At 67.0% G+C, this 23,137-nt stretch overlaps 1 protein-coding gene across 1 annotated transcript; it reads right to left on the reverse strand.

Annotated features, from left to right (window-relative positions):
• Positions 1-2,799: 2,799 nt before the first annotated feature.
• On the reverse strand, positions 2,800-22,727 carry PSMA5 (proteasome 20S subunit alpha 5). Its single transcript, XM_054176564.1, has 9 exons — positions 22,588-22,727; positions 21,713-21,779; positions 18,264-18,390; positions 15,879-15,946; positions 13,107-13,214; positions 11,704-11,762; positions 10,014-10,116; positions 8,911-8,997; positions 2,800-3,090 (listed from the first exon to the last, which is right to left on the reverse strand). The coding sequence occupies exons 1-9, from the start codon at positions 22,614-22,616 to the stop codon at positions 3,013-3,015; spliced, it is 726 nt and encodes a 241-aa protein (XP_054032539.1). The 5' UTR covers positions 22,617-22,727; the 3' UTR covers positions 2,800-3,012.
• Between the last annotated feature and the right edge of the window lie 410 nt (positions 22,728-23,137).

Consider the following 23,137-nt stretch of genomic DNA (forward strand, 5'->3'; position numbering starts at 1 on the left):
CAAACAACTTTCTCCTCCTGCTCAGCTCCAACCTCCTGCCTGCCACTCTCTGCCCCTTGCCCCTTGGCCTGGCCCTGGGCACCACTCAGCAGAGCCTGGCCCCAGCCTCTTGCCCCCCACAGCTCCTTTAGCTCTTGCTGAGCATTGCTCAGCTGCCCTCTGGGGCTGCTCTGCTGCAGGCTCTCAGCCCCAGGGCTCTCAGCTCCTGCCAGAGCTGCTCCAGGCCCCTCAGCAGCTTCCCAGCCTCCCCTGGGCTCTCTGCAGCACTTCTCTGTCCCTCCTGAGCTGGGGAGCCCAGAGCTGGGGAGCCAAACACTCCAGATGTGGCCTCCAGATGAGAAAGGAACTTGAGACAGCAGTGAGAGGACGGAGACCTTCGAGGCAGGGGGAGGCTGAAGGCTGTTTACAGCTTCCACCTCCACCCCAGCTGATAAGAGGCTGCCTTCTGCTGGGCTGGGTGCTTTTTATGAGGCTGACACCTGGGGTGGTGCCCCAGCTCCATCCTGGCCTGCTGGATCTTCAGGCCAGGTGAGCTCCTCCCCCACAGCCACCTCAGCACCACCTTGACTTTAGCTTGGGGCTGAGGACTGGCACCAAGGGGCAGGAAGAGGGCTCCCAGGCTGGAGCCAGAGGCTGGAGCCAGAGGCTGGAGCCAGAGCCAGGCTCCCACGAAGGGTGAAGTCCATCGACTTCCCTTCTTGTGTTTGCTTTCCCTCCTGCAGATAAAGGAGCTGTGCCCAGCCCCTGCCATGACCTCAGGCACAGCCTGATGACCTAATTGGCTTAATTAGGCCAAGAGGGAACTCCCAGCAAGGCTCCAGAGAGGAAGGCACTGGGCAGTTGTTGGCCAGGGCTTGAGTGCCAGCCCAGCTCCTTCCTGCCTCCACCTAGCAGCACTGAGAGGATCTCATTAACAGGATTGGGATTTCCCCTCCTGTGAGAGGTGCTGGGGGGGAAAGTGAGGATCAGCTCCAGCTCTCTGGGACCTTGCCTGGCTGGAGACCAGCAGCACTGTGCCCAGTTCTGGAGCCTCTGCTCCAGGAAGGGTCTGGAAGGTGCTGGAAGGGCTCCAGAGCAGGGCCAGGAGGAGGAGCAGAGGGCTGGAGCTGCTCTGCCCTGCAGACAGCCTGAGAGAGTTGGGGTTGTGCAGGCTGGAGAGGAGAAGGCTCCCAGGAGACCTCCTTGTGGCCTTCCAGGAGCTGCAGGGGGCTGCAGGAAAGCTGGGGAGGGACTTTGGAGGGGGTCAGGGAGGGATAGGACTGGGGGGGATGGAGCAGAACTGGAAGTGGGGAGCTGGAGATTGGCTGTGAGGAAGAAGTTGTTGGCCAGGAGGGTGGTGAGAGCCTGGCACAGGCTGCCCAGGGAGGTGGTGGAAGCCTCCTGCCTGGAGGTGTTTGCAGCCAGGCTGGAGGTGGCTGTGAGCAACCTGCTGTGGTGTGAGGTGTCCCTGCCCATGGCAGGGGCTTGGAGCTGCCTGAGCCTGGAGCTCCCTTCCAGCCCTGTGATTTTCTAATGCCCAGAGGAGGGAAATGATTCATGGAGTCAGCCCCAGCTGGGGGCTGGGGTCCTGTGGTGTCCCCAGGGCTCAGGAGCCAGAGCTGTTTAACCTCTTCCTCCATGATCTGAACAAGGCACTAAGGCTCCCTGAGTGAGTGCAGACAGCACCAGGCTGGGTGGCAGTGAGGAGCTGCTGGAGCCTCTGCAGAGGGCCCTGGGCAGGCTGCAGCCAGGGGCTGAGGCCAAGGGGATGAGGATCAGCAAGGCCAAGGGCTGGGGGCTGCACTTGGGGCACAGGAAGGCTCCAGGCTGGGGGCAGAGGGGCTGGGAGCTGCCCAGCAGGAAAGGGCCCTGGGGGTGCTGGGTGCCAGCAGCTGGAGAGCAGCCAGGGGGTGCCCAGGGGGGGCAAGGAGGGCAGCAGCAGCCTGGCCTGGAGCAGCAGTGGGGTGGGCAGCAGGGGCAGGGCAGGGATGGTGCCCCTGGGCTGGGCACTGGGGAGGCCACAGCTTGAGTGCTGGGTTCAGCTCTGGGCTCCTCACCCCAGGAAGGACATTGAGAGGCTGGAGCAGGGCCAGGGAAGAAGGATCTGGAAACCAGAGCTGGGGAGGAGCAGCTGAGGGAGCCTGGAGGAGGCTGAGAGGCCTCCTGGAGAGAGCTGCTCTCTGCAGCTCCCTGAAAGGAGCTTGGAGGGAGGTGGGGGTTGGCCTCTTCTCCTCAGCACCAGGCAACAGGAGAGGACCTGGCCTGAAACTGTGCCAGGGGAGGCTGAGGTTGGAGGGGAGGAGAAGTTTTCTTTGCTCCAAGAGTGGTCAGGGCCTGGCAGAGGCTGCCCAGGGAGGTGGTGGAGTCCCCATGGCTGGAGGGGTTGCAGCAAGCTGTGGCCATGGCAGCTGGGGCCAGGGTTTGGGTGGCCATGGGGGGGTTGGGGTTGGCCTGGATGATCCTGGGAGGTCTTTTCCAACCCAAACAATTCCCAGAGGGAACCAAAGCCCAAGGCTGCTCCTGGGGTTTCCCCCCTGGGCAGGAGCTCCAAGGCAGCTGCTACACAAAGAAAACCCCAGCAGGAGGAGGAGGAGGGCAGGGAGGAGGCAGCCAGCAGGGAGAAGCAGCTCCAGGGTGATGCCAACCCCTGCAGAGCTCTGCTGGGGGAGCCCCAAGCTCTCCACAAGAGGGACAGCAGCCCCTGCCACTTCCCCCCTCCCTGCCAGGCCCAGCAGGTCTTGTCCTCCTCTGCCCCTGGCTTCAACCCCAGCTGCCTTCTCCCCTTCCTCCTCCTCCAGAGAGCCAGGCCAGAGTACCAAACTGCTTTATTGCCTCCTCCTCTCCTGGTGGAGCTCAGCTCTGTCCAGCAACTGTAAAAAACCCTCTCTGAGCCCCTGGAGAAGAGCACTCAGCCCCTGCTGGGGAAGAAAACCACCCAAAGAGCACAGCTGGCAGGGGGGAACTGGGCCCAGGTGGCTTGGGTCAGGATGGGACAAGCCTCAGGGGGAGCCTCCTTCCCCCTCCCCCTCCTCCTCAGATGTCCTTGATGACCTCCTCCAGCTCCTCTTTGGTGTACATGTGGAACTTCAGGCCAGGCTCCACGGTGGCAAGCTGCAAGAGAAGGAGCAAGGGGTTAAAGGGGCAGGGGGGCAGAGGAGCTGCAGCAGCAGCAGCAGCAGCCAGAGCAGCTGTTCCCTCTGCTGCCTGCTCTGCCAAGCCCAGCAGGCTCATTCCAGCCAGGACCATGCTCCTCCAGCCCCTAAAATAGCTGCCAGCCACCCAAATAGCTTGGGCTTGACTCAGCCTCCTCCTGGCAGCAGTCTCTCACAGGACCACAGAATCACCAAGGTTGGAAGAGACCTCAGAGATCATCCAGGCCAAGCTGTCCCCAAAGGCCTCAGGACTAGAGCAGGGCTCCAAGGGCCACATCCAAGCCCCCCCTGAGCACCTCCAGGGGTGGGGACTCCACCACCTCCCTGGGCAGCACATCCCCAGGGCCAACAACTCTCTCTGGGAAGAACTTTCTCCTCCCCTCCAGCCTGAACCTCCCCTGGCACAGCTTGAGACTGTGTCCTCTTGTTCTGGGGCTGGGTGCCTGGCAGAAGAGCCCAACCCCCACCTGGCTCCAACCTCCCTGCAGGGAGTTGCAGAGAGCAAGAAGGTCTCCCCTGAGCCTCCTCTCCTGCAGGCTAAGCAACCCCAGCTCCCTCAGCCTCTCCTCCCAGGGCTGTGCCCCAGACCCCTCCCCAGCTTTGTTGCCCTTCTCTGGACACCTTCCAGCAGCTCAACCTCTTTCCTGACCTGAGGAGCCCAGAGCTGGCCACAGGACTCCAGCTGTGGCCTCAGCAGTGCTGAGCACAGGGCAGGATGAGCTCCCTGCTGCTGCTGGCCACACTCTGCCTGCTGCAGGCCAGGCTGCCCTTGGCCTTCTTGGCCCCCTGGGCACACTGCTGCCTCCTGTTCAGCTGCTCTCCCCCACTCCCCCCAGGTCCCTCTCTGCCTGGCTGCTCTCAGCCACTCTGCCCCCAGCCTGTGGCACTGCCTGGGGTTGCTGTGGCCAAAGTGCAGCCCCTGGCACTTGGCTGTGTTCAATCTCCTGCCCTTGGCCTCTGCCCCTCTGCCCAGCCTGTCCAGGTCCCTCTGCAGAGCTCTCCTGGCCTCTCACAGCTCAGCTCCTGCCCCCAGCTTGGTGTCCTCTGCACATTCCCTGCTGCTGGACTCCATCCCCTCCTCCAGATCATCAATGAAGATATTGATCAGGCTGGGGCCCAGCACTGCTCCCTGGGGCACCCCACTGGTGCCTGGCTGCCAGCTGGCTGTGGCACCATTCACCACCACTCTCTGGGCTCAGCCTCCAGCCAGTTCCTCACCCAGCTCAGAGAGCTGCTGCCCCAGCCAGGGGCTGACAGCTCAGCCAGGGGTTGGCTGTGGGGGATGGTGGCCAAGGCCTTGCTGCACTCCAGGCAGAGCACATCCACAGCCTGCCCCACAGCCACCAGGCAGTCCCCTGGGCAGTGAAGGAGCTCAGGTTGGAGAGGCAGGAGCTGCCCTTCCTAAGCCCATGCTGGCTGGGCCTGAGCCCTTGGCCATCCTTCAGGTGCAGTGATTGCCCCCAGGATGCTCTGCTCCATCCCTTTCCCTGGCACTGAGCTCAGGCTGCCAGGCCTGGAGCTTCCAGGTTGAAACCACAGGCAGAGGCAGGAGGCAGCAGGGAAAGTTCTGCTGTGGGTGGTGGGGAGAAGCTCCCTGCTAGGAGCTGAGCCCTGCAGGCAGCACAGCTGGGAGCAGGGAGGTTCCTGGTGCCAGGGGCTCCTCTCCCCCAAACCCCAACCTGTGGCCTTGTGAGAGCCCAAAAGAGACTCAGGAGGAGCCTGAGGGAAACTGAGGCAGGGCCAAAGCTGCGTGGGGAGGTGCTGAGGGCCAGGCTGGATGAGGCCCTGAGCAAGCTGAGCTGGTGGGAGGTGTCCCAGCCCATGGCAGGGGGTTGGAGCTGGCTGAGCTTGGAGCTCCCTTCCAACCCAAGCCCATTGTGTGATGCTGTGATTGTGATCCCTGAATGCTGCCACAGGCAGCAGTGCAGCCTGCAGGGGACAGCAGAGCCTGGGACAGCCACAGGGGACAGCCACAGGGGACAGCAGAGCCTGGGACAGCCATAGGGAACAGCCATGGCAGGGCAGGGATTATACCCCTGGATTAGGCACTGGGGAGGCCACAGCTTGAGTCTTGGGCTCAGTTCTGAGCTCCTCACCCCAGGAAGGACATTGAGAGGCTGGAGCAGGGCCGGGGAAGGGCAACAGAGCTGGGGAAGGGGCTGGGGAAGAGGGCTGGGGAGCAGCAGCTGAGGGAGCTGGGGGGGTTGAGGCTGGAGCAGAGGAGGCTGAGGGAGACCTCATTGCTCTCTGCAGCTCCCTGAGAGGAGGCTGCAGCCAGGGAGGGGCTGAGCTCTTTTCTTGAGGGACCAAGTGGGCAAATGGCCTCAGGCTGCCCCAGGGGAGGTTCAGCTTGGCCATGAGGAACAATTTCTGCCCCTTGAGGCTTGCCCAGGCCTGGCCTAGAGGCAGTGGTGGAGTCCCCAATGCCTGGAGGTGATTAGGAAGAGCCTGGCTGAGGCCCTTGGAGCCATGGTTGAGTTGATCAGGAGGTGCTGGGGGAGAGGTTGGGCTTGGTGAGCTCTGAGCTCTTTTCCAACCTGGTTAATTCCTCTCCTCTCCCCTTCTCCCCCCTCTCCTCCTCTCCACTCCCCCCCTTCCAGCAGCACCCTTCAGCCCTCCTGGCTGGGAAGCAAAGCCCCAGGAGGGAGCAGAGCAGGGAGCAGAGCAGGGAGCAGAGCAGGCAGCAGAGCAGGCAGCAGAGCAGGCAGCAGAGCAGGCAGCAGAGCAGGCAGCAGAGCAGGCAGCAGAGCAGGCAGCAGAGCAGCCTCAGGTCCTGCCCAGGCAGCTCCTCCAGGGAGGAGCTTTTGGAGGGTGGACTGCAGGCCAGAGAAACCTTCTGGTCCTCAGCACATTCTCCTCATGCTCAGCCCTGAGGGGACTGCTCAGCCCCTGCAGGGCTCTGCCAAGCACAGTTAAGCCTCTGGCTGTTAAAGAGGGAGATGAGATCAGGGTACTGTACACTGCTCCCCCCCTGCCTCTCCTCCTGCCCACTGTACTGGGGCAGCAGCCAGGGCAAAGCTGGAGCTGAGGGAGGGCAGGGGAGGCAGAGCCCAGCTGGCTGCCAGGGCTCTGGGGCTGGGCACCCAAGCTCCCTGCTGCTGACAGCCCTTTAATCCTCCCCCTCCAAGGGGGAGAGGGGGGAGAGGGGATTGAATTAACCAGGTTGGGAAAGACCTTCAAGGGAGAGCTCCCCAGCAGCAGGATTTGCTCTCAGATTGTCTGCAGAGCTGGGGGCAAGGGGGAGGAAGAGAGAGAGAGAGAGAGAGGGGCAAAGGGGGGGGAAGGGAAAAGGGAGAGAGAGGCAAGGGAGAAGGCAAGGGAGGAAAGGGAGAGGGGCAAGGGAGAGGGGGGGCAAGGGAGAGGGGGGCAAGGGAGAGGGGGGCAAGGGAGAGGGGGGGCAAGGGAGAGGGGGGGCAAGGGAGAGGGGGGGCAAGGGAGAGGGGGGGCAAGGGAGAGGGGGGGCAAGGGAGAGGGGGGGCAAGGGAGAGGGGGGGCAAGGGAGAGGGGGGCAAGGGAGAGGGGGGCAAGGGAGAGGGGCAGGTGGAACAAGCTGCTTTGGGAAGCTCCTGGTGTCTCATAAGCACCAGGACCAGAGGCCAACTCCAGCCAGCAGCTTTGCTCTTCCTCCTGCTCCTCCTCCTCCCCACCAGCACCACCCCACTGGGAGGGCTGCCCCCCCCCACTGCTGCCCCCCCCCAGGAGCCCTGCCAGGGGGAGCAGGGGGCCAGGCAGCAGCCTGCTGCAGGGGCAGCAGCTCCCATCCCTGGAGGCTGCAGCTCTCTGCCCCTGCTGCCCAGGGGACTGCTGGCAGCAGCCCAGGAGCCAAGATAGCAAAGCCTGGGGCTGGGGAATTTGCCTCCCTTCTAGGATTACCAGGGGCAGGGCAGAGAGAGAGAGGCAGGGGGGAGAGGCAGCCCTGGGGGGGTCTCCAAGCTGCCCATCCTGAGCTGCTCCAGGGCTTGCTCCATGCTCCAGGAGCAGGGACAATGCTCTCCACAGCCAGGCAGCCTCTGCCTGGGACACCCTGAGCTGCTCCAGGGCTTCCTCCATGCTCCAGGAGCAGAGGCAATGCTCTCCACAGTCAGGCAGCCTCTGCCTGGGGCCATCCTGAGCTGCTCCAGGGCTTCCTCCATGCTCCAGGAGCAGAGGCAATGCTCTCCACAGTCAGGCAGCCTCTGCCTGGGGCCATCCTGAGCTGCTCCAGGGCTTCCTCCATGCTCCAGGAGCAGGGAGAATGCTCTCCACAGCCAGGCAGCCTCTGCCTGAGGCCATCCTGAGCTGCTCCAGGGCTTCCTCCATGCTCCAGGAGCAGAGGCAATGCTCTCCACAGCCAGGCAGCCTCTGCCTGGGGGCATTCTGAGCTGCTCCAGGCCTTGCTCCATGCTCCAGGAGCAGGGACAATGCTCTCCACAGCCAGGCAGCCTCTGCCTGAGGCCATCCTGAGCTGCTCCAGGGCTTGCTCCATGCTCCAGGAGCAGGGAGAATGCTCTCCACAGCCAGGCAGCTGCAGCCTGGGGGCATCCTGAGCTGCTCCAGGGCTTGCTCCATGCTCCAGGAGCAGAGGCAATGCTCTCCACAGCCAGGCAGCCTCTGCCTGGGACCACCCTGAGCTGTTCCAGGGCTTGTTCCATGCTCCAGGAGCAGAGGCAATGCTCTCCACAGCCAGGCAGCCTCTGCCTGGGACACCCTGAGCTGCTCCAGGAGCAGAGGCAATGCTCTCCACAGCCAGGCAGCCTCTGCCTGAGGCCATCCTGAGCTGCTCCAGGGCTTGCTCCTTGCTCCAGGAGCAGAGGCAATGCTCTCCACAGCCAGGCAGCTGCTGCCTGGGACACCCTGAGCTGCTCCAGGGCTTGCTCCATGCTCCAGGAGCAGGGAGAATGCTCTCCACAGCCAGGCAGCCTCTGCCTGGGGCCATCCTGAGCTGCTCCAGGGCTTGCTCCATGCTCTAGGGCAGGGAGAAGCCTTCCCTGCCCAGCTCAGGAGCTTCCTCAGCTGGGGCCATCCTGAGCTGCTCCAAGGAGCCAGGACAGGCAGCAGGGTCTGATGCTCCAGGCCAGCTTGGAGGAGGCTCTGAGCCCCTTGCTCCAGCAGGAGGTGTCCCTGCCCATGGCAAGGGCTTGGATCCTGATGATCCTTAAGGTCCCTTCCAACCCAAACCATTCCAGCCTGAGCTGCAGGGGGCTGGAAAGAGAGGGGGAGGCCAGAGAGGGGCAAGGAGGGGGAGGCCAGAGAGGGAGGGAGAGGGGCAAGGAAGGGGAGGCAAGAGAGAGGGAGGGGGCAAGAGAGGCAGGGGGAGAGGCCCCTTCCAACCCAAACCATTCCATCCTGAGCTGCAGGGGGGTTGGATCTAGAGGACCCCCAAGGCCCCTTCCAACCCCAAGCATTCCCTCAGCCTGCCCTGAGGAGCCCAGGCAGCAGGGGCAGGGGGGGCTGGACCCCAGCAGGGGGTCTGGGCAGGGGGGGCTGGGCCCCAGGCAGCAGGGGGGCTGGGCAGGGGGTCTGGGCCCCAGCAGGGAGCAGGGGGGCTGGGCAGGGGGTCTGGACCCCAGCAGGGAGCAGGGGGGCTGGGCAGGGGGTCTGGACCCCAGCAGGGAGCAGGGGGGCTGGGCAGGGGGTCTGGACCCCAGCAGGGAGCAGGGGGTCTGGGCCCCAGCAGGGGGTCTGGGCAGGGGGTCTAGGCCCCAGCAGGGGGTCTGGGCAGGGGGTCTGGGCCCCAGCAGGGAGCAGGGGGGCTGGGCAGGGGGTCTGGGCCCCAGCAGGGCAGCAGCCCCCTCCTCACCTCGATGTTGGTGGCATTGAGCTTCTCCTCCATGACCTGCTTCAGGATCACCAGGGAGGACTTGATGGCTTCCTTCAGGGTCATGGACTGCAGGGCAGAGCAGCCATGAGCCCAGGGGCAGAGCAGCCATGAGCCCAGGGGCAGAGCAGCCTTGAGCCCAGGGGCAGAGCAGCCTTGAGCCCAGGGGCAGAGCAGCCATGAGCCCAGGGCAGCCCTTCCCCCTCCCCCCCTCCAGCTGCAGCCCCCCCACACCCAGAGCCCCCCCCTGGCAGCCCAGCTGGGGCTCAGTGCCCTCCCTGTGGCAGCTGCAGGAGGGCAGAGCAGGCTGCTGGGGGAGGATGGGGACAGGCACAGGGATGAAGGCTGCTGGGGAAACCTCTCCCCAGAGCCTTGAGACCCCCAGGAGGGGCTGGGGGCTGCTTCTCCTCACCAGGCAAACAGCTGCAAGCCCCAGAGCAGCTCCTGGGAGCTCCAACACCCTCCTGGCAAGAGCCTGCAGGGGGGGGAAGCACCCAAAGGGGTGCTGGAGAAGGGCTGTGAGGCATCCAGAGGGGGGGTGGAGAGGACCCCAGGGCTGTGCTGACAGCAGCTCTGCACTTGGGAGGTGGTCAACGAGCCCCAGAGTGCAGCAGTGGCTCAGCTCTGCCTGGCTGATGTGAGGCTTGGGCTGGAAACCTTCAGAGCAAGGCACAGGAGTTGTGCTGCCCCTGGCTGGAGGGTGGTGGTGCCCTGGGGGGGGGGCTCTGGAAGCTCTTTCCCAGCCCAAAGGCCTCCCAGCCCCAGCCCAGGCCCTGGGGGGGGGGCTCTGGAAGCTCTTTCCCAGCCCAAAGGCCTCCCAGCCCCAGCCCAGGCCCTGGGGGGGGGCTCTGGAAGCTCTTTCCCAGCCCAAAGGCCTCCCAGCCCCAGCCCAGGCCCTGGGGGGGGGGCTCTGGAAGCTCTTTCCCAGCCCAAAGGCCTCCCAGCCCCAGCCCAGGCCCTAGGGGGGGGGCTCTGGAAGCTCTTTCCCAGCCCAAAGGCCTCCCAGCCCCAGCCCAGGCCCTGGGGGGGGGCTCTGGAAGCTCTTTCCCAGCCCAAAGGCCTCCCAGCCCCAGCCCAGGCCTTACCTTGTGGTAAACCTCCTGCAGGGAGCTCTGGGCCCCCTCTGAGGCAGAGCCAATGGCTCTGGCATCACACTGCACAAAGGTCCCCGAGGGGTCCATGTGGAACCTGGGGGGGGGAGAGAGACACAGAGCAAGGGGCAGAGAGCAGAGGGGCTGCGAGGGGGCCCACCCCTGGGAGCCCCCCCAGGAGCACCCCAGCACTGCCCAGAGCAGGGCTCAGAGCTGGGGGGGGGCTCAGAGCTGGGGGGGGGGCTCAGAGCAGGGCTCAGAGCTGGGGGGGGGCTCAGAGCTGGGGGGGGGGGCTCAGAGCTGGGGGGGGGGGCTCAGAGCTGGGGGGGGGGCTCAGAGCTGGGCTCAGAGCTGGGGGGGGGCTCAGAGCAGGGCCCAGAGCTGGGGGGGGTGGACCCAGAGCTGGGCTCAGGGCTGGGGGGGGGGGGACACAGAGCTGGGGGGGGGGACACAGAGCAGGGCTCAGAGCTGGGGGGGGGGACACAGAGCAGGGCTCAGAGCTGGGGGGGGGACACAGAGCAGGGCTCAGAGCTGGGGGGGGGGGGGGACACAGAGCAGGGCTCAGAGCTGGGGGGGGGGGCTCAGAGCTGGGGGGGACACACAGAGCTGGGCTCAGAGCTGGGGGGGGGGACACAGAGCTGGGCTCAGAGCTGGGGGGGGGGGGACACAGAGCTGGGCTCAGAGCTGGGGGGGGGGACACAGAGCTGGGCTCAGAGCTGGGGGGGGGGACACAGAGCAGGGCTCAGAGCTGGGGGGGGGACACAGAGCAGGGCTCAGGACACCACAAGCTCCTCCTGGGCATTGCTGCATCCAGGCTGCTTGGGGCCCTGCTGGGCTGAGCACACAGAGGAGGAGGAGGAGGAAGAGCCCAGGGGCTGGGGGGGCACCAGAGCCACCCTGGATGCCCTCTCCCCCCCCCCAGGGCTGGCTGCAGAAGCCATTTGCCTCCTTTTGGTTGCCCCCTTTGGGCTTGGGGGGGGTTGAACTGAACCCAGCAGGTTCTCCACCCTGGGGAGAGGGTGAGGAGGAGGAGGAAGAGGAGGAGGAGACCTTCCTGGGAGGTCTCAGCAGGGTTCTGGAGCAGGGAGCTCAGGTTGCAGCTCCTCCAACCTCCTCCCCAGGCAAGGCCACAGCAGGCAGCTGGGCTCAGGTTACCCCCGGGGGGGGCTCTCTGCTGCTCCTTGAGGGGAAGGGGAGAAGCAGCCCAGGGTGAGGAGAGCTCAAACCCCCTCCCCTCCTGCCCAGGAAGCTGGCAAAGACCCCCAAAAACCCCCACCCCCCCCAGGGGGGGCTGAGGGGGGCAGAGCCAAGCCCTGGGAAGGTATCAAGAAGGAGCTAAGAGGACAAAACTCTGCCCCCATCCCCCCCCCCCAGGGCTTGGCTTCAGTGGAAAGCTCAGAATGAAGGCCCTGGAAGGGCCCTGGGGGGGCAGGGGGAGGCCTGAGCCCCGGGGGGGGGGCAGGGGGAGGCCTGAGCCCCGGGGGGGGGGGGCAGGGGGAGGCCTGAGCCCCGGGGGGGGCAGGGGGAGGCCTGAGCCCCGGGGGGGGGCAGGGGGAGGCCTGAGCCCCGGGGGGGGGGCAGGGGGAGGCCTGAGCCCTGGGGGGGGGGCAGGGGGAGGCCTGAGCCCCGGGGGGGGGCAGGGGGGGCAGGGGGAGGCCTGAGCCCTGCCCTGGCTGCAACTTACAGCTGAGGACCTTTCTCGTCCACCCCTCCGAAGAGCAGAGCCACCCCGAAGGGCCGGGACTGGGGGGGGGAAGGGAAGGGAGGGGGTCAGGAGAGGGGGAGGGCACAGAGCCCCCAGCACCCCCCCCAGCAGTCCCCAGCACCCAGAGCAGCCCCCAGAACCCCCCACAGCAGCACCCCCCACCCAGAGCAGCCTCCCCCTCCCCCAGAGCAGCCCCCAGCACCCTTCAGAAGCAGTCATGTGTCCCCCCCCAGCAGCAGCCCCCAGAGACCCCCTCCAGAGCAGTGACCCCCTCCAGAGCAGCCCCCAGTGACCCCCCCAGAGCAGTGACCCCCTCCAGAGCAGCCCCCAGTGACCCCCCCAGAGCAGTGACCCCCTCCCACCCAGAGCAGCCCCCAGTGACCCCCCCAGAGCAGCCCCCTCCCACCCAGAGCAGCCCCCAGTGACCCCCCCAGAGCAGCCCCCTCCCACCCAGAGCAGCCCCCAGTGACCCCCCCAGAGCAGTGACCCCCTCCAGAGCAGCCCCCAGTGACCCCCCCAGAGCAGTGACCCCCTCCAGAGCAGCCCCCAGTGACCCCCCCAGAGCAGTGACCCCCTCCCACCCAGAGCAGCCCCCAGGGACCCCCCCCAGAGCAGTGACCCCCTCCCACCCAGAGCAGCCCCCAGTGACCCCCCCAGAGCAGCCCCCTCCCACCCAGAGCAGCCCCCAGAGACCCCCTCCAGAGCAGTGACCCCCTCCAGAGCAGCCCCCAGAGACCCCCCCCAGAGCAGTGACCCCCTCCCACCCAGAGCAGCCCCCAGTGACCCCCCCAGAGCAGTGACCCCCCCCCCACCCAGAGCAGCCCCCAGTGACCCCCCCAGAGCAGTGACCCCCTCCCCCCCAGATCAGCTCCCAGAGACCCCCTCCTAGAGCAGCCCCCTCCCACCCAGAGTAGCTCCCAGTGACCCCCTCCAGAGCAGCCCCCCTCTTAGATCAGCCCCTCCCCCCTAGCTCAGCCCCCTCCCCCCAGCTCAGCCCCCTCCCCCCAGATCAACCCCCTGCCCCCCCTTAGAGCAGCCCCCTCCTCCCCAGCGCAGCCCCCCCCCGCAGCCCCCTCCCCCCTAGCTCAGCCCCCCCAGCAGCCCCCTCCCCCCCAGCTCAGCCCCCTCCCCCCCTACATCAGCCCCCTCCCCCCCCACATCAGCCCCCTCCCCCCTCTGCAGCCCCCTCCCCCCCTACATCTCAGCCCCCTCCCCCCCTCCAGCTCAGCCCCCTCCCCCCCAGCAGCCCCTTGCCCCCCCCAGCAGCCCCCTCCCCCCTAGCTCAGCCCCCTCCCCCCCTAGCTCAGCCCCCTCCCCCCCCCCCCGCAGCCCCCTCCCCCCCCCCGCAGCCCCCCCCCCCCCCCGCAGCCCCCTGCCCCCACCATGGCCCCGGGGTCTGCGTCCTCCTCTCCGAACTGCAGGGCCAGGTTGGAGACCGCCTGGGTGACACTCTCCACCGTCATGGTCTCGTTGTAGGTGAACCAATGGTTCTGCAGGGGGGGGGACACACACAGGCAGCCCTCCAGCAGCACCCCTCCCCCCCCCACAGCCACCCCCACCCCCCCCCAGCACCCCCAGGGGGATGTGTGTGTGCCCCCCCCCCCCCGCTGCAGCCCCCCCTGCAAGGCAGAGCCAGCTGGGAAGCAGCAGCAACCTTTCCCCCCCCTCCTCCTCCTCCTCTTCCTCCTCCTCCCCCCCCCCAGCAGGCCCTTGGGGGCCAACACAGGGCTGGAGCACTTGGGGTGTCCCCCCCCCACCCCCCACCTCCCCAGCCAGGGTCTGCTGCAGAGGAAGGAGAGAGCTGAGCTGGGGGGGGGGGGGAAGGCTCCAAGCCAGGAGCCCCAGAACCAGGGCAAGGCAAGGGGCAGAGGCTGGGGGGGCAGCTGGGGGGGGGAGGAGGGGAGGGGGGGCAGCTGGGGGGGGGGGGCAGCTGGAGGAGGGGGGCCGCTGGAGGAGGGGGGCAGCTGGAGGAGGGGGGGCAGCTGGGGGGGGGGGCAGCTGGAGGGGGGGGGGCAGCTGGAGGGGGGGGGGCAGCTGGGGGGGGGGGGCAGCTGGGGGGGGGGGCAGCTGGGGGGGGGGGCAGCTGGGGGGGGGGCAGCTGGGGGGGGGCAGCTGGGGGGGGGCAGCTGGGGGGGCAGCTGGAGGAGGAGGGGGTGGGCAGCTGGAGGAGGAGGGGTGGGCAGCTGGAGGAGGAGGGGGTGGGCAGCTGGAGGAGGAGGGGGTGGGCAGCTGGAGGAGGAGGGGGTGGGCAGCTGGAGGAGGAGGGGGGGACAGCTGGAGGAGGAGGGGGGGACAGCTGGAGGAGGAGGGGGGGGGCAGCTGGAGGAGGAGGGGGTGGGCAGCTGGAGGAGGAGGGGGTGGGCAGCTGGAGGAGGAGGGGGGGACAGCTGGAGGAGGAGGGGGGCAGCTGGAGGAGGAGGAGGGGGGCAGCTGGAGGAGGAGGAGGGGGGCAGCTGGAGGAGGGGGGGGGCAGCTGGAGGAGGGGGGGGGCAGCTGGAGGAGAGGGGGTGGGGGGCAGCTGGAGGAGGAGGGGGGGGCAGCTGGAGGAGGAGGGGGGGGCAGCTGGAGGAGGAGGGGGGGGGGCAGCTGGAGGAGGGGGGGGGGCAGCTGGAGGAGAGGGGGGCAGCTGGAGGAGGGGGGGGGGGGGGGCAGCTGGAGGGGGAGGGGGGGGGGGGGCAGCTGGAGGGGGAGGGGGGGGGCAGCTGGAGGGGACTCTGCCCCTCTGCTGTGCCCTGCTCAGACCTCCCCTGCAGGGCTGGGGCAGCTCTGGAGCCCTCAGCACAGGGCCCTGGGGGGGAGGCCACAGGCAGGGCCCTGGGGGTGGGGGGGGGTGGGGAGGCCACAGGCAGGGCTGGAAGCCCTCTGCTGGGAGCCCAGGCTGGGAGGGTTGGGGCTGTGCAGCCTGGGGAGCTGGAGGCTCCCCAGGGAGGCCTCAGAGCAGCCCTGCAGGGTCTGCAGAGGCCTCCAGGAGAGCTGGGGAAGGGCTTTGCAAAGGCCTGGAGCGAGAGGCTGAGAGGGGAGGGCTGCAGGCTGCGAGCAGCTGCATTCAGACTGCAGCTCAGGAAGGAATTCTGCCCCAGGAGGCTGCCCCAGGGGAGGCCCTGCCAGAGGCTGCCCCAGGGGAGGCCCTGCCAGAGGCTGCCCCAGGGGAGGCCCTGCCAGAGGCTGCCCCAGGGGAGGCCCTGCCAGAGGCTGCCCCAGGGGAGGCCCTGCCAGAGGCTGCCCCAGGGGAGGCCCTGCCAGAGGCTGCCCCAGGGGAGGCCCTGCCAGAGGCTGCCCCAGGGGAGGCTGTGGAGGGTCCCAGCCTGGAGCTGCTCAAGGCCAGGCTGGGTGAGCAGCCTGGGCTAGGGGCAAGGGGTCCCAGGGCAGGGGGCTGCTGACCCCTGAGGTCCTCTCCCAGCCAACCCCCCCCAGGGCTGCTGTGCTCTGCCCCCAGCAGCGGAGGGGAAGCAAAAGCACAGCCAGGAGGCTCTGCAAGAGCCCCAGGGGAGGGGGGGAAGAGCTGCTGACCCCCCAGGGGAAGGGGAAAGGGAAGGGGAAAGGGAAGGGCTGCTCCCCCCAGGGGGAAGGGAAGGGGAAGAGCTGCTGACCCCCCAGGGGAGGGGAAAGGGAAGGGGAAAGGGAAGGGGAAAGGGAAGGGGAAAGGGAAGGGGAAAGGGAAGGGGAAAGGGAAGGGGAAAGGGAAGGGGAAAGGGAAGGGGAAAGGGAAGGGGAAAGGGAAGGGGAAAGGGAAGGGGAAAGGGAAGGGGAAAGGGAAGGGGAAAGGGAAGGGGAAAGGGAAGGGGCGAAGAGCTGCTCCCCCCAGGGGAGGGGAAAGGGAAGTGGAAAGGGAAGAGCTGCTCCCACAGGGGAAGGGGAAAGGGAAGAGCTGCTCCCCCAGGGGAAGGGGAAAGGGAAGAGCTGCTCCCCCCCAGGGGAAGGGGAAAGGGAAGAGCTGCTCCCCCCCAGGGGAAGGGGAAGGGGAAAGGGAAGAGCTGCTCCCCAGGAGCCTTCCCACTCCGCCACCAGTTGCTCTCTGCTGCAAAAATCCTCTTGCCCATGGGCCTGGAGGTGCCCCCCAGCCCCCCTAGGGGCCCAGGCAGGGTAAGGACCCCCCCCAAAGGGCCCAGGGGTGCCTGAGGAGGAGGAGGAGGAGAGCCAGAGCCAGCTCTTACCTGGGTCTCCACTCGAGCTTTATCAATCAGGGTCTTGGCATCAGCTATCAACCCACTCATGGCACAGCCTGGAGGGGCAGAGGGGCAGGCAGCAATCACTTCCCCCCCCCCTTGCCTTTGTGCCCTCCCCAGTGGGGTGAAGGAGGTCCTGGGGGGGGAGGGGAGGGGGCTGGGAGGGAGGATGGGATTGGAATGGATTCCCTTGAGAGCCAAGGGGGGAGGGGAGGATAACCCTCTGGGAGGGCAGCACCCAGCTCCCCCCCTGCCAGCCCCCAGAGCTCAGCTGCTTGAGAGTCACATTCTGGGGCCTCCTGGGAGCCTCCTGGGGGCCTCCTGGGGGCCTCCTGGGGCCTCCTGGGAGCCTCCTGGGAGCCTCCTGGGAGCCTCCTGGGAGCCTCCTGGGAGCCTCCTGGAGCCTCCTGAGAGCCTCCTGAGGCCTCCTGAGAGCCTCCTGAGAGCCTCCTGAGAGCCTCCTGAGGGCCTCCTGGGGGCCTCCTGGGGGCCTCCTGAGGAACCCACCCTGCATGGAAGGGGAACTGGCTCAGCCCCCAGGGCTGGGGAGGCAGCAGGAGCCTCCAGCACAGATCCTGCTCCAGGGGGGGGTCACAACTCCTCAGGAGCTCCTTCCACCCCCTCCTGGCACCAGCACCAGGAGGACTCTGCAGCTCTCCTGCTCCTTCTGGCCACAAGCCCTCGGTGGGAGGCTGCAGCAGGGGCTGCAGGGGGGCTGGGGCCCACCTGCCATTGGTGCTCCAGGAGGAGCTGGCCTTGGCTCAAGCCTTCCCCTGCTCTCCCCAGAGCTAAATTTGGGATGAGCTCTCACCAGGGAGGTCACTGAGGCAAGAGGGGGGAGGGGTGGGGAGGGAGGTTTGCTCCAGCTGCCTCTCTTCCTGCTCCACTGACTATGTCCTGCTGGCTTGGAGCCTGGAAAGCCACTGAGCAGCAGCTGGGGGTCAGGGGGAGGCAAAGCAAGGGAGGCTCCAGGCCTTGCTTCCAACCTTCCCAGGGGAGTTGAAAACCTCCTTCTGAAGTCTCTCCCAAAGCCTTGAGGGAGGCCTGGGGCCAGTTCTGGGCTCCTCAGCTTAAGGAGGGACATTGGAGACACTGGGAGGGGTCCAGAGAGGGACAAAGAGGCTGGGGAGGGGGCTGGGGGCACAGCCCTGGGAGGAGAGGCTGAGGGAGCTGGGGTTGCTTAGCCTGCAGGAGAGGAGGCTCAGGGGAGACCTTCTTGCTCTCTGCAACTGGGGCACAAGGCTGGGGGTTGCTTAGCCTGGAGGAGCTGAACAGGAGCCAGCAGTGTGCCCAGGGGGCCAAGAAGGCCAAGGGCAGCCTGGCCTGCAGCAGGCAGAGTGTGGCCAGCAGCAGCAGGGAGCTCATCCTGCCCTGTGCTCAGCACTGCTGAGGCCACAGCTGGAGTCCTGTGGCCAGCTCTGGGCTCCTCAGGGCAGGAAAGAGGTTGAGCTGCTGGAAGGTGTCCAGAGAAGGGCAACAAAGCTGGGGAGGGGTCTGGGGCACAGCCCTGGGAGGAGAGGCTGAGGGAGCTGGGGTTGCTTAGCCTGCAGGAGAGGAGGCTCAGGGGAGACCTTCTTGCTCTCTGCAACTCCCTGCAGGGAGGTTGGAGCCAGGTGGGGGTTGGGCTCTTCTCCCAGGCACACAGCCCCAGAACAAGAGGACACAGTCTCAAGCTGTGCCAGGGGAGGTTCAGGCTGGAGGGGAGGAAGAAATTCTTCCCAGAGAGAGAGATTGGCCCTGGGGATGTGCTGCCCAGGGAGGTGGTGGAGTCCCCATCCCTGGAGGTGTTTAGGGAGAGCCTGGATGAGGCCCTTGGTGCCATGGTTGAGTTGATCAGATGGTGCTGGGGGAGAGGTTGGACTTGGTGAGCTCTGAGGTCTTTTCCAACCTGGCTGATTCTGATCCTGATTATGATTCTGACTCTAGTTCTGATTCCCATTCTGATTCTGTTTCTGATCCTGATTCTGATCCTACTTCTCAGGCTGCCCAGGGAGGTGGTGGAGTCCCCATCCCTGGAGGTGTTTAGGGAGAGCCTGGATGAGGCCCTTGGTGCCATGTTTGAGTTGATCAGATGGTGCTGGGTGCTGGGTTGGACTGGATGAGCTCTGGGGCTGGAAGCTCTTGGTGAGCTCTGAGCTCTTTTGCCAGTTCCTCCTAGAGAGGGATTTGCCCTGGGGCTGTGCTGCCCAGGGAGGTGGTGGAGTCCCCATCCCTGGAGGTGTTCCCAGAGGGCCTGGATGTGGCCCTTGGAGCCCTGGCTGAGCTGTCAGGAGGTGCTGGGTCCCAGGCTGATGATCTCTGAGGGCTCTGCCAGCCCTGATGGCTTCTGGCAGCCTCCCAGGAGCCCCAGGCCTGAGGCCCTTTGCTGCTTACCAATGTGGGAGTCGATTTCCACAATCTTCTCAATGCTGCTGGGCTCCATCAGGGGGGAGGTGATCCTCTTCTCCACAGCCAGGCAAACCCCCTCTGAGGTCTGGATCCCAATGGCTGTGGAGCCAAGCTGCAAAGCACCACACTTAACTCCAGCCCTGCCCCCACCCCCACCACTGCTGGGCCCAGCAGGAGAGCTCCAGGCAGGGCAGAGCTCAGTGCTCAGCTGGGGATGGCTTTGGTGTGGAGGAAGCCACAGCCCTGCCAGACAGAGCCACACAGAGCCCCCCAGGGTGCTGCAGGCTGAGAGGGAGCTCTGGAGCTCAGCCACTGCACCCTCCCCCTGCCCCAGCAGGGCTCCCCCAGCCCAGCCCCTGCCCCAGCAGGGCTCCCCCAGCAGAGCTCCCCCAGCCCCTGCCCCAGCAGGGCTCCCCCAGCAGCTTGCCCAGGGGCACAGTGCCCAGGGGGGGTTGGAAGCTCTCCACCCCAGCAGACTCCACAACCTCTCTGGGCAGCCTGCTCCAGGCTCCAGCAGCCTCACCCCAAACAACTTTCTCCTCCTGCTCAGCTCCAACCTCCTGCCTGCCACTCTCTGCCCCTTGCCCCTTGGCCTGGCCCTGGGCAGCACTCAGCAGAGCCTGGCCCCAGCCTCTTGCCCCCCACAGCTCCTTTAGCTCTTGCTGAGCATTGCTCAGCTGCCCTCTGGGGCTGCTCTGCTGCAGGCTCTCAGCCCCAGGGCTCTCAGCTCCTGCCAGAGCTGCTCCAGGCCCCTCAGCAGCTTCCCAGCCTCCCCTGGGCTCTCTGCAGCACTTCTCTGTCCCTCCTGAGCTGGGGAGCCCAGAGCTGGGGACTCAGCACAGCTCTGGGCACAGCTGAAGCAGGGAGGGCACAGCTGAAGAGCTCCAATTTGCTCCCAGTGCTTCCTCTTCAGCTGCCCCCAACACCACCCTGGCTCCCCCCAAGCCCTGCCTGGCTCCCAGCAGTTCCTGCCAAGCTGCACCTTGCTCCCCCCCCAGCCTCTCCCTGGCTCCCACTGCATCCTGCCAGCTTCTGCATTGCTCCTGCCAGCTCCTGCCTGGCTCCTGCCAGCCTCTACCTTGCTCCTACCACCTCCTCCCTGGCTCCTGCCAGCTCCTGCCTGGCTCCTGCCAGCCTCTACCTTGCTCCTACCACCTCCTCCCTGGCTCCTGCCAGCTCCTCCCTGGCTCCTGCCAGCCTCTACCTTGCTCCCACCACCTCCTCCCTGGCTCCCAAAGGCTCCTGCCAGCCTCTACCCTGCTCCCACCACCTCCTCCATGGCTCCTGCCAGCCTCTACCCTGCTCCCACCAGCCTCTCCCTGCATCCCACTGGTTCCTGCCAGCCTCTCCCCAGCTCCTACCATCCTCTCCCTGGCTCCCACTGGCTCTGCCTTGCTGCCAGCAGTGCCTCCTGGCTCCAGACACTGCCCAACACAGCCTGCCCCAGCTGCACCCAGACCATGGGGGAAGCAGGGAGACCCCCAGGGGAAAGGAGGGGGACAGCCAGGGTCAGCTCCAGCTGGGGTTTGGTTGACAAAGCCAAACCTCCTCCTCCTCCTCCTCCTCCTCCCTTCACAGCTGGGCACCACACCCAAAGTGCCCCCAGAGCTGGGGCAGCCCCATCCAGCATGGGATGCTCTGGGAGGTGGGGAGGAGGCAGAGGAAGGCTCCCAGCAGATGTGGCTGCAGCTGGGAAGTGACCAAGACTCTTCCCAGAGCCTTCACCTCCCCAAGCCTCCCCAAACAGCAGCCCTTGGTGCCCCTCAGTCAAGCAGCACAGGGAGAGGATGAAGCCAGCTGCCTCCTCCTCCTCCTCCTCCTCCCTCACCACTCCCCTCCCCCCCCAGTCTCAACCTCTTCCCACTCTCACACCCAGGATATTTGTGCCCCCAAGAGCCCTCAACCCCCCAAAAGGATCATCTGGCTCTGCAGAGGTTGCTTGGGTTGGTCACAACCTCCTTCACCCTCAGGGGTTAGATACCAGCTGGGGGGGGAAGGGCTGCCCCAGGAGCTCCTCAGGGGGAGGGAGGAGAAGGCTGCCCCAGGAGCTCCTCAGGGGGAGGGAGGAGAAGGCTGCCCCAGGAGCTCCTCAGGGGGAGGGAGGAGAAGGCTGCCCCAGGAGCTCCTCAGGGGGAGGGGAGGAGAAGGCTGCCCCTGGAGCTCCTCAGGGGAAGGGAGGAGAAGGCTGCCCCAGGAGCTCCTCAGGGGGAGGGGAGAGAAGGCTGCCCCAGGAGCTCCTCAGGGGGAGGGGAGGAGAAGGCTGCCCCTGGAGCTCCTCAGGGGAAGGGAGGAGAAGGCTGCCCCAGGAGCTCCTCAGGGGGAGGGGAGGAGAAGGCTGCCCCAGGAGCTCCTCAGGGGGAGGGGAGGAGAAGGCTGCCCCAGGAGCTCCTCAGGGGGAGGGGAGGAGAAGGCTGCCCCAGGAGCTCCTCAGGGGGAGGGGAGGAGAAGGCTGCCCCAGGAGCTCCTCAGGGGGAGGGGAGGAGAAGGCTGCCCCTGGAGCTCCTCAGGGGGAGGGAGGAGAAGGCTGCCCCAGGAGCTCCTCAGGGGGAGGGGAGGAGAAGGCTGCCCCAGGAGCTCCTCAGGGGGGGGAGGGGGCAGAAGGCTGCCCCTGGAGCTCCTCAGGGGGAGGGGAGGAGAAGGCTGCCCCTGGAGCTCCTCAGGGGGAGGGGAGGAGAAGGCTGCCCCAGGAGCTCCTCAGGGGGAGGGAGGGGGCAGCAGGCTGCCCCAGGAGCTGAGGGAAGCCAACCTGGCAGGGAGAAGTTGCTGGTCTGGGGGGAGGCTTAAGGGATTATTGAAGCCCTACAGCCCACAGAGCAGAGAGGAAAGCTGTGGTGGCTCAGGGCAAGAGGCAGCAGAGTGCTCCCCTTGCTCTGAGGCAAGTGGTGGTGGGCACAGCACCTTGGCAGTGCCTGGCTCGTGGTGCAGGGGCACTCAGCACCTCCTGCTCCCAGCTCCCCTTGGAGCCCCATCAGCCCCTGCTTGGCTTTGGGGGTGAAGTGGGTGCTTGGCAGGAGCCAGGAAGGGGAAATCAGTGGGGTTTGGTTCTTCAGGAGCCATAAAAGGACAGAGCTGCAGGAGGCTTGGCTGGGCAGAGGCAATCAAAGGCTGGCACACAGCTCCCCTGCCCCAAACTGCAGGTGAGAGGCTGGCACAGAGCCCCCAGGGGGAGGGGGAGGTGGGGAGGAGAAGAAGAGGGTCGCTTGGCCTCTGGGGGAAGCTCTGGGGTTTTGTCTCTGCTCAAGAGGCCAAGGCCCCCTCAAATGAGTCCCAAGGCAGCAGATCCCCCCCTGTGTTACCCCAGGAGCCAGCCAGAGCCAAGGCCAGAGCCCCCAGGGAGCAGAACCTGCCTGGTCTGCCCCAGGCAAAGCCAGGCTTTGGGGTCAGAAGGAGCCTTCAACATCACCCTGCAAGAGGCAGAGGGAGCTGATGGTTACCTTGATGGCCTCGATGGCATACTCCACCTGGAAGAGCCTCCCCTCTGGAGAGAAAGTGTTGACACCCCTGCAAGAAGGACAGCAGGGAGGCAGTGAGGGGCAGGGAAGGCTGGCAGGGAATTCAACAGCGGTGGAGGGCAAGGTGGGGGCAGGCAGGGCCAGGTCCCACAGCAGGAGCCCAGCAGCCTCGGGCAGAGGCAACAAAAGGAAGGGCAGCAGGGGCTGGGCAGAGGCCAGGAGGAGGAGGTTGGTTGTCACAGCACACCCCCTTGGGACCCCAAAGGTTCTGCCTCCTCTCTACCCCAGCAGGCTTTTGTTTCACCAGCACAGCCCCGTTCCTGCCTCCGGAATCCCGCCACAGCCCCGCGCCCCGGCCCGGCCTCCCCCGCTCCTCCCCAGCCCCGCGCCCGAGGGCTCCATCCCCGGGCAGAACTCTCCCGGGGTCTCACCGAACTCCTCCCGAAACCAGGAGGCACTTAACGGAGAGCCTACAGCCGCAGGAGCGCCCCCGCAGCCCGGGGACCGCCCTCCCCCCCCGCCGGCAGCCTTGGGGGGCTTCCAGTACCGGAATCTCCCGGTCGCACGGGGCGAGCCCTTCCCTACACAGTGTTTAACGGAGCCAAACGAAGAGGGAAGAAGGAGCCGCCGGGAGGGAAGCCCCCGGGCCCGGGGAGACCGGGGAACCAGCAGAGCCCTCCGGCCACGGCCCAGCAAAGCTGTGGCCTCCCCGGCAGCTCCTCAGAGGGGCTGCAAGGGAGAAGCACCGGGCAGGGCCTAGCGGGCTGTGAGCGGCCGCAGGCCCGTGACTCAGCCGCAGGCCGCGGGGGGCGGGGAGGGGGCGGGAGAAGGGGGGCGGGGAGCGGGCCGGCACTCACCGATCGTACTCGGAGCGTGTGAGAAACATGGCAGCGGCGAAGGGACGCGGGGGAGCCGCGGGGAAAGAGGGAAACCGGGCGGCGGAAGCGGGAACCGGGAGCGCGCGGCCACCGCTTCCGGTCGGCAGCTCCGAAGTGCGCAGGCGTGAGCCCACCCCCTGCGCCCCACTTCCGCCCGCGCCGCTTCTCTATTGGTCAGCCTCCGCGAGGGGGTTAGCCAATGAGGAAACAGGGAAGGCAGGCTCGGCCGAGAGGCGGAGGGGGCGTGGCCATAGCAGCGAATGGGCGGTGCTGTGGCGAGGGGGAGGAGTCATAGCGCTATGGGGCGGGGCTACGGCACGCCGCCGGCTCCCGGCTGGGGGCACAGGGTACCGGGGAGGGGGTTTCGGGGCAGAGGCAGCGGGATGCCCCCGGGTCTTCTGAGGCCGTGCGGGCTCCCGGTGTGGTGCGCACAGACGCGTTACCGCCCCGTCGAGCCGCTAACGGGACTCTCGGCACCGCACCGGGAGCCGGCATGGCCCCGGGGCTGCCCGTCCCACTCCCGCTCCCA

The sequence above is a fragment of the Dryobates pubescens genome, chromosome 35 (assembly GCF_014839835.1).
Source record: "Dryobates pubescens isolate bDryPub1 chromosome 35, bDryPub1.pri, whole genome shotgun sequence".
Taxonomy (NCBI): domain Eukaryota; kingdom Metazoa; phylum Chordata; class Aves; order Piciformes; family Picidae; genus Dryobates; species Dryobates pubescens.

Bases quoted from the DNA above. Each gene is read 5' to 3' on its own strand.
- PSMA5 (XM_054176564.1), bottom strand. From the start codon at position 22,616: ATGTTTCTCACACGCTCCGAGTACGATCG. The intron at 18,391-21,712 runs GTAACCATCAGC...GGTGCTTTGCAG, and splicing joins ATGCCATCGAGGCCATCAAG to CTTGGCTCCACAGCCATTGG. The intron at 8,998-10,013 runs GTAAGGCCTGGG...TCTGCCCTGCAG, and splicing joins TGCAGGAGGTTTACCACAAG to TCCATGACCCTGAAGGAAGC.